This window comes from Oncorhynchus clarkii, chromosome 6 (genome assembly GCF_045791955.1).
Source record: "Oncorhynchus clarkii lewisi isolate Uvic-CL-2024 chromosome 6, UVic_Ocla_1.0, whole genome shotgun sequence".
NCBI classification, from domain to species: Eukaryota; Metazoa; Chordata; class Actinopteri; order Salmoniformes; family Salmonidae; genus Oncorhynchus; species Oncorhynchus clarkii.
In genome coordinates this window covers 56,942,101-56,951,741 of record NC_092152.1, presented here as the reverse complement: position 1 = coordinate 56,951,741, position 9,641 = coordinate 56,942,101, and the positions used below count along the sequence as shown (strand labels likewise).

Genomic DNA, 9,641 nt, shown 5'->3' with positions numbered 1-9,641 from the left:
ATGTGTTTGATGCCATTCCATTAGCTCTGTTCCACCCATTATTATGAGCCGTCCTCCCCACAGCAGCCTCCACTGATTTGGTCCCACAGTGCATTAAAACGAAACACAGTTTGAGCTCATTAGTCAAATCAAATCAAATTGTATTTGTCACATGCGCCGAATACAACAGGTATGTAGACCTTACAGTGAAATGCTTACTTACAAGCCCTAACCAAAAATGCAGTTAAAAAATTAAAAAATAGCTACAAAAAAAATAAGAATAAGAAATAAAAGTAACAAATAAGTAAAGGGCATCAGTAAAATAACAATAGCGAGGCTATATACAGGGGGTACCGGTACAGAGTCAGTGTGCGTGGGGCACCGGTTAGTTGAGATGTGCTCGTACCTGAATTTGAGCAATTCATAGCCAGTGTTCCAGATATCAGTAGAAGTAGACACAGAGGAAACATTGTGGCTGTTTTAAGGGTAGAACAGTAGAAAACATGAATGACCAAAAACATACATTACAAAGTAATCCTCGTTTTCAACATACTGCCATAGCCCTTGCCACTCATTCAACATCACACTCAGTAAAGTACACAATGCAGCCTGAGAATTTCATTTCAGCTTGACACCGAGGCTAACACTACTTAATACCACAAGGTATACCTACAAAACCTAGCCATGCGTTCTGATAATCAACACGGTGATCTCTGCTTATTCCCAGACATATCATTCTGCCGTCACTCAGGTAAGACAATGACACAACATTATCAACACAATAGCTGAACTTGACAATGACAAAATAGGATGGATTCATATTCCGTTACACACAAACACGTACACTTACTTACTCACTAGGAGTTGATTTCACTCACATTTGATGTCCTTGTGGGGTGAGCAAATGATCTGTGAAACCACTGTGTGCTTTGTAGAGATAAACACATCATTGGACAGAGTAAACTCCCATCCCATTTGTATTTCCAACTGTGCCTTGAACAAACGTCTATTCTAATGTTTGGAGCTGTTTTATTTCATGACTGTTCATAGTCAAATGTTATAACTGCAACATTTTAATATCTTTATGTAACCTTTGGAGGAGAATGCGGTGTTGCATTTGTTTTATGCAAATCTAGTCTGGACTTCAGCTTGCTCGAGCGGAGTATCAATGAAAAGGCTACAGTTTTGCTTAGATCAAACTTATTCATCTTCTGTTGCAGGTTAATCAACTAGTGAGGGATAGGATCTCAGCACATTACATCAGATCCTGTTGGCTCACATGATTTAGAATTGAACAAACCACATACGAAAGGAATTCTGAAAACACCTTCCTTCATTCCATAACTAAACAATCGCAAAAAGAAAAAGTAACGATATTGTATTGGTACAAAACATGCGGGTGGTTTGTAGACATTTCCGAAGGTCTACAGTTTAGGGCTCGTATTCTCAAAAGAAAAAAAATCGCAATAAAGTTTGAAATGAACATTGATAACAACAGTGCTGGATTGGTTGACAACAGACTTTGTCCTCAGGCAGATCTGGAATTGGTATAGTGAGTGTCACTGCCAGGTTGGCCGTCCTCAGTCTTCCATTTGAACACACAAAACCAGAGGAAGATGAAAAAACCTACAAAAGAAGATGAGAAGATATTACCCTTCGAGACAGAATTTCATTACAGTATTCATTCAACCTCTCACAACCCACACAATATATTCCAAATGTCAATACTTATTCAAAGTTGGCATTTTCTGTAAAAAGCTGTTCAGCACTGGAAACGACTTCCAGCAGGTTTAAAATGTGTTGCTAGTGTTGGTGAGTTCACAAAAAAAGTTCATACCCCGGAACACCTTTTTTGTTGCTGTTTGTTCAATTTGGTTGTTTGTATTTTATGCTAGTATTTTATACGATGTGATTTTTATTTTTCACAATTAGGCCTATTCTACTTTTTTATTACTATTATTTTTTTTACTTCTCACTTCTACTATTTTAAAGAGCCACTGAGCACGCCGATTGGTGCGTGTGTTTGTCCTGTTGCTCATTTAAAAAACAAGATTTCAGTCTTGGAGGTGTTTCCTAACTGAGTCCACATTTGGTTAATGATGTTTGTCCCCCATGAGACACTGTAGATGCGGAAGCCTATTTCACTTCCTCAAAATCCCCAGAATGAATCTAAGATAACTCAAGAAATCCGTAATTAATTTTGACGCTTTTGCCGAGGATGTTTAGTTGTTCAATTTTATATCTAACTAAGGTGTTTGGTGCAGTATTTCTCAAGTAAAAACATGTCAGAGCTGCTGGACAGGTCTGTCTCACTGTCTATGCTACTGGATCGAGCAATCACTGCAGCTGTTCACCCCATGTTAGTGGGAAAATCAACATTATCAAATCAAAACCCAACCTTCATTAACCCATTGTGACACACAGATGTTCCAAACTCAGTTTTAGACTAAAGTGACTTTATGACCAAAATGATCCTGTTTACAACTTCGTAGTCAATTTTGAGACTAGAATAAATGTTTTTGGCTCATATCGATGCCACTGTTTTCAAAGGGATTCATTGCTTTTTAAAGGCAGTCGCTCTTTAAGACACATCTAGGGACTGGATTTGAAATAAATAAGAAATATGTGGAATGTTGTGATGCTAAATGATTTTATCTATCTGCCCAGGGACTACAGATAAAAAACTAGCCAGCTAAATTTGGCACATTTATAGAAACGTTAATCGATGTGTACTGTTTCAGTCAAATAAATAAATAAAGAGAAAGTCTCCACTGAGAGCAAAAAGTGCATAGAGAAAGTCAATGTGAAGATAGACCGCTGCGCCACTCAGGAGCCTAAGGCACTGCATCTCAGTGCTAGAGGTGTCACTACAGACACCCTGGTTTGAATCCAGGCTGTGTCACAACCGGCTGTGATTGGTAGTACCATAGGGCGGCGCACAATTGGCCCAGCGTAGTCCGGGTTTGGCCGGTGTAGGCCGTCATTGTAAATAAGAATTTGTTCTTAACTGACTTGCCTAGTTAGATAAAGATTAAATAAAATACAAATAGAGGAGATTATCCTGTATGTTGACCTATTGGCCATTCTTGCATTACTGCACAGTTGTTATGTTCCTAAGACAAGTAAACAACATTATGTTTAACCCTTCACTTACATAGCACACTGATTGCATACACACAATGGCAGTAAAGTTCGTTTTTGGAAGTCCCATTAGGTTACTACTAAATAATAAACACAGTCAGTTTGACCTGCCTCTATAAATGAGAGTCATGACAATGACTCTTACCTTGTAGAGAGTTGAGGACACAGAAAAGGTAGAGGCCAGGCGTGGTAAGCTGGCCGAAGGAGAAGAAGATGATGCCCCAGGTGATGCCCAGCAGACAGGTGATGCCCAGCACAGTGCAGGTGTCCCTCCTGGCCCTACCCTTCTCCCTTGACGTCTGTTCAGTGCGCAGAGACTTGAGGCGCCTCATAGTCACAGCCAGCATACCGAGGTTAAACACAAACACCAGGGCAAACAGACCCACCGTGGTCACCAGCTTCATCACATCATTAGAGAGGTAACACCTAGTTAGGCGAGTTAGAGAAGGGGTAGGGAGTGAGAGAGAGAGAGATAGAGATACAAAGAGATATAGAGAGAGTCAGATAGACAGAGAGCGAAAGAGAGATAAAAAGAGATATAGAGAGTCAGATAGACAGATAGACAGAGAGCGAGAGAGTCAGATAGACAGAGAGCGAGAGAGAGAGAGCGAGAGAGAGATACATAGAGATATATATATAGAGAGAGAGTCAGATAGACAGAGAGCGAGAGAGAGATAAATCTCTTACCCTCTATAGGGGGGGTCCTCATATTTCAATACAGACTCTAGTAATAAAATGTGACAAGAGGTTTTTGGGGTTTAAACATAGCATCCACATTCATTTAAGAGGTACAACAGTCTTACATCTCCACAGCTGTGCCATTGGTCTTAGAAGGATGAAGAGTCACACGGCTGTATGTGTCTTTGTCAATGATAGCAATCACGATGACAATGACCGCAGGGAATCCTGAAACAAAATGAGACATCAGGCTATCCATTATACTGTATGCCCGCTCGGATCAACAAAGCTCACAGAGGACAGACAAAAGGTTGGCACACCACCCATGCCTCTTTTAAAAGATCCATTTTGTTTTGTTTTGCTTACTGTTTACGACCAGTTTCAGGTTGTAAAATGCAATCTCACCCCATCCTACCAGGCTCAGTTTGAGCAGGTATCTCCTGACATAGATGTTGAAGACACGGACCAGCAACAGGTAAAGGTGGAAGCCTTCGATTGCTGTCCATGTGAAGGTGGCCAGTAGAGAGTAATGCAGAAGGACAGCAACATAGATACATGGCCCAGAGGAGGATAATGCTGCTGCCTGCTGGCTGGGCAGGAAGTGCAGGTTGAGGAGGATCAGGGCCACAGACAGGTTGATATGCACCTTCAGGGAGATGTCTGTGCCTGTACCTCTGAACATTGGAATAGAGAGAAAGCGTATGGTGAAAACAAGGTCAGTTGCTATAAAATGTTAATTGAATCTGCTCCCTCCAGTTCATGTACATCTTGATGCCACTTTCTGATGATGTCAAACTTATGACAAACCAGCGGTTCCTGTGAGGAGCTGACCATGATGCCCAGAGAGTGACATACCTTTGAGTGGCGTACAGAACGATTGTGACCACCAGGAAGAACAGAGACAGACTGCAGCCAATCAGAGTGATGTAGCTTAGGATCTCCCGATCGCTTTCAGAGATGGAGGGAGACACCTAAACGCAGGAAAATACAACTAATGCTCCAGTGTATTTTTGTAGATGGGTATATTTTACTTAACTTTGTTTTGTATTCTCTTCCATTTGACTTTCAATCGATTCTAAAGTGTGTGCCTATGCTGTGATAAGGAAACGACGGAAGCACTGTGCTAGTTGTAAAGTCGTCTACCATCAGCACAGCAAAGTATGTGAGGTGGTCACATGAGCAGACCACACGGCCCTCGTCTCTCTTCCACTCGGTGGTGCAGCCATCCTGGTAGAACTCTAAGCGTTCATTTGTACAGAGGAAACACAGCCATGTGACGTCACATGAATTGATACCTCAAGGGTATTAAAAGTTTCATGACAGTATTATAATCAGTATTATAACATTTCATATTGGCACTTACTATTGGTTGAAAAATTTAAGAATTGACACGATGGTTGTTTGTCAGCCTGTGAACAACAACACAAACGAGGCGTCTTGAGTTTATATTCTTGCCACTGTCGTAGTCATGGAACTGGTGCAGGTCGCAGAGAGTTGATATTGCACTCACCTGACTTTCCAGCGTGGGGCGCTGTAGAGGCATGGAGATATTGACCTTGTCATGCAGACCTAACACTGTCTTCTTGCTCACAGCCAGACCTACTATTCGGCCATCAAGAATCCCCAATTGCTAGAGGAACATTTCAAAATACAGCTAAACTGAAATAATTAAGCAAGGTATTAAAGACCCATACAGGAACACGCACGCATGCATGCAAGCACGCACCACACACACACGCACACACACCTACCCCATATTTTTCTGGTGAGGTAATCATGCAGAAGATAATGGTATTGTTCTCGTTGGTTTTCAAGAGCTCTTTGGGCAGGTGGACCATGACGGTAGTGTTGGCCACACGGTCACCGTCTGATGTTACCTAGGTAACAGTACCATCAGGGACAATGACACAAGGATAGTGATCGGGCAGAGTTCACTATAGCTGTAAAATGATGTCATGATGTCATCCCCATCTCAAATCACCCACCCACCCCAAATGTCATACCTCAAATATCCCATTTGCATTTCCATTCAAATGATCTATTTGCATGTGACGCAGGTTTGATGTTTATTGGGATGAATCTTGTCCTGGAGGTGGAGCTGAGCAGTTTCCACAAGACGGGCACGCCGCAAAATCAAAATTGTCTGTATCGTAAAATGTTTCATGATAACAAAAAAATAATGTTTTGGCTTAAATGAAGGTTAGGCATAAGGTTAGCAGGGCGGTTAAGGTTAGGGTGAAGATTAGGGTTACGTTTCAAATCAGATGTTTTGACTTTGTGGCTAGGGCAGCTAGTGACCACTCTGCAGAGCTGCCTCCACGACAAGATTCATCCCCATTCCCAATAAATGCCAAACTGTACGTGGTTTACAGAAGACTGTGTATCAACTTCCTCAAGCATTTCATCGTAGGTCACTGTCATCTTACCCGTTCTTGGCTGGCAGATATATTAAGCCCTGTAAAGTGGCCCTCGGCCCTGAATATGTGAGCCACAAGCCTCTCAACAATGATTGAAGTTGTCTCATTCAAAGCTGTGTTTTCAAGAACCCTTTCTAGTTTCTCCACAGATCTGTAAGGAAAGCACAGACAAACATAGTACATATTCTTTGAGGTTTGGCAAACGTACAAATGTCAATACCACATTTGGAGTGTATGAAATGTATGATATATCATCTATATCATCTTGCAAAATGATTTGATGCATACTTAATAATAGTGCTGAAGTTCTCCGTCTTAAACTGCTCATTGACAACTTCCATCCAGCATCTTACACCATCCACATCGACTACAGACGGAACGTAAGATAGAACCGTGCAAACAAACAATACGATTCACGAAACACCCGAGTCCTTGTATTTGTTTAAAATAAAATGGACATTTTGATGCAAACTCAGGAAATCAAAGTGATAAAACTAGGCAACAGAATATCAGCAAGATAATAATCAAGTTCATAACAATTTATCTTTTTCAGTCAGAAGTTTAACTCATATTTTTTACCTTGAGTGTAGTTGGAGCACGAATATTTGTTTCCTTCGTTCATAGCGAGACGTCCTGTGAGCAGAACCATGATGTAAAACAACCTGGACTTCATCCTAATGGGGTAAAAGTCAAACACGAGGTGGAAAGACATCCCTTACTCCCTTATTCGGACTATTTATCTGATATCACATAATCGTTGAATCAATCATCCAGGTGCTGCAATCCCCAAAATATTCTAACCCAACTTCACACTGTCTCTCTATTGCACCAATAGAGTAGCCAATGTTTTAAGGACCTATACTGCAGCGTAAATGCTCAGTCACAAAATGTTTGCTTACCTTTAACATCAGAAACACTAATTTTAATAAAACCAAATTCAATCTCATTGCCTACGCATATTTTGTGTGACCTAGTAAAGAGGAAATGCTGTTATAATTTTGCAAAGAACCCATCCACTCACGTGCCTGTCCACTGAATACTGGTTGGACCACTGAATACTGGTTGGATATGCTGAAATTGATCAAGATGAATACAATTATGATTATTGTAGAAAAACGTATATGGATGTAGTAATAACAATATGTCTCAAAGTACAAAGTAGAACTCACCTATCAACCTGGGAAGTCAAGGTTCAGGGTAAAATATTAGAAATATTACTACAACAGATCTTGGGTCCTAACGACAGCACTCGAAGAGGTGCAGGGGAGGTCAGAGCGGTTACATGCATTCTAAGGAAGTAATGTGTGTGCAAATAGAATTACAGAGGAAGTACATGCAGTATATGGCAGATACTGGGTTACACAGTTTGACTCTGTTGTTTCAACTTATACCCTTGCTGTACACTTGCCTGTGCATTGACATTGTGTCATCACTGTCATGTGGTCTACGAGGCACGGGAAACACCAAACAAACTTTTAAAAAAAATGGAAATTAGTTAAAGTGATTAGAGGACTAAACCACTGGAGAGATATGATGTTTTCCAAGAAAAATACACTTTCCCTTTATTGAGGCTCACTACAAAATCCTGTAATGTGTTTTGGCTCTCATTGGTCATTGCAAAAGGCTTTGGCTGACTTGTAAGTGTGAACGCTCACTTAGGAGCGGACGAAAAGAAATCCTTCCTATGACGACGAATTTGAGCATCGCCGTCATCACCGTCACAGCCACAGAGTCTTCATTTTACACTGCTAACCAACCAGCAAAAACCTCTCCGACGCATAACATGTCTACCTATGACACAAGACAGCCAACGCCGATGACGCCGAGCCATCACTCATGGATACTACCTCCCAATGGCGCAGGTTACATCTGACAGAAAACATGTTTTAAAAAAAAAGATATATATATATACACATTACATCTGACTTAAATCAATGCCAGTAGAGGGCACCCAGAGATAATCAAATCTCTCTCAACTCTACTGAAGTCGTTTCAAGGTAGAGTTACATGGCTCGCCATGTACCAAGTGCCTCAGAGTAGGAGTGCTGATCTAGCATCAGGTGGTCTCTGTCCATAATAATCAAATGAACGACGATCTAAAGGGCTAAGCTGAACCTCTATCAGCACTCCTACAGAAACACAGGTCCTAGTGCTACCCAATAGCCAGACATTACCCAGGGCAAAGCTGTGCCCATTCATTCTACATACATTTCAGCCACATATTTGTTCTGTCACTTAGTCCACTCTGGACACTGCTTTATCAATCATCCTGTTTAGTGGCTGGCTGGATACATGGTTGTAGTTGTAAATGAGAACTTGTTCTCAACTGGCCTACCTGGTTAAAAATAAAGGTGAAATAAAATAAATAAATAAATAAATACAACATTAAAACAATGGGATAGGAGGCCACATTCTCAGGTGGTGGTGGTGCATATGCAAACCAAAGACATAGAGGTCCTCGATCTGCTCATGTTTAAAATGACTTGCCTACTTGAGATCTCTCCCCAAATAATATTTGCAAGGCTAGTTCATTCATCCCCCCAAAAAAGCAGTAACATACGTAGCTACACCAGTGGCATACCGCCGTTTCACGGGGGCTCCTGCACGGTAGGAGTGTTTTTCGGGAGAAAACTGCTAACTTCCTATGATTCTGCACACATTGCCATGGGGCAGAGAGAAAAGTATGCTGTTTTATAGCTATCCCGTGCTTCAAATGCGATGACACTCTGCGGTGAGGCTGAGGCAATATCCACTAATGGTGAACTTCCTGTTATTAGGCAGGTGAGGATATAGCCAGCCAGAGGCTGTAGAACAGATGATAGACACATAAGGTGACAAGTGATTGATAGTACAGGGATTCAAAATCACCCCCCTTTTGATCTCACTTGATAACGAAATGCAAAAGCCATTTACCTGATCAGATTGTGCCTCTTTTGTTGGAAAGCACCCTTACTCATCGAGAGGAGGTATTAGGCTGCTTGCTGAGGTGTGTATCCCCTTCCTTTGGAGGGGACTGCTCCATTGACCCTACAGATATGTCTGTCCCCAGCTGCCATTAGGCAGGTGTCAGGACAGGACATAGGTTAGACAAAGGAGTTGGCTGAATGTGACAGAACTAATGAGAGGGCTGCTATACACTCACCTGTCTCTTTCCAGCTGTTGGCACACATTTCCTCTGCGACTAGCTTGTTGTTGACAACCATGGGTGCTCTGCCTGGCTGCTGCTAGTCCTTTCCTGAGGCATTCTACTGAGGGATAGACTATCAATACATAAGATAGTAGACCTACAATATAATCATTTTCAGGGCTAGACTATTTGTTATTTCCAACTATGAAGCAGAATGAATTCAGCCAATAACAATATAAATATAATGTTTTGTGAAACCTCTGAAAACGTAAATGCCATCAAAATACTAATTCGTAGCC

The 9,641-nt window shown here is 41.4% G+C and overlaps 1 protein-coding gene across 3 annotated transcripts; it reads right to left on the bottom strand.

Moving 5' to 3' along the window:
* Positions 1-123: 123 nt before the first annotated feature.
* Positions 124-9,267, bottom strand: LOC139411342 (adhesion G-protein coupled receptor G5-like). Of its 3 annotated transcripts, none has more exons than XM_071157596.1 (14): positions 9,129-9,267; positions 7,237-7,286; positions 6,795-6,889; positions 6,504-6,582; positions 6,225-6,366; positions 5,550-5,675; positions 5,309-5,428; positions 5,162-5,207; positions 4,942-5,036; positions 4,654-4,769; positions 4,204-4,472; positions 3,924-4,026; positions 3,266-3,546; positions 124-1,605 (listed from the first exon to the last, which is right to left on the bottom strand). In XM_071157596.1, the coding sequence occupies exons 3-14, from the start codon at positions 6,886-6,888 to the stop codon at positions 1,508-1,510; spliced, it is 1,569 nt and encodes a 522-aa protein (XP_071013697.1). In that variant the 5' UTR covers position 6,889; positions 7,237-7,286; positions 9,129-9,267; the 3' UTR covers positions 124-1,507. The 3 variants fall into 3 exon arrangements, with proteins under 3 accessions (XP_071013697.1, XP_071013696.1, XP_071013695.1); XM_071157595.1 differs by lacking the exon at positions 9,129-9,267 and adding an exon at positions 7,385-7,499; XM_071157594.1 differs by lacking the exons at positions 7,237-7,286; positions 9,129-9,267 and having other exon boundaries at positions 6,795-6,998.
* Between the last annotated feature and the right edge of the window lie 374 nt (positions 9,268-9,641).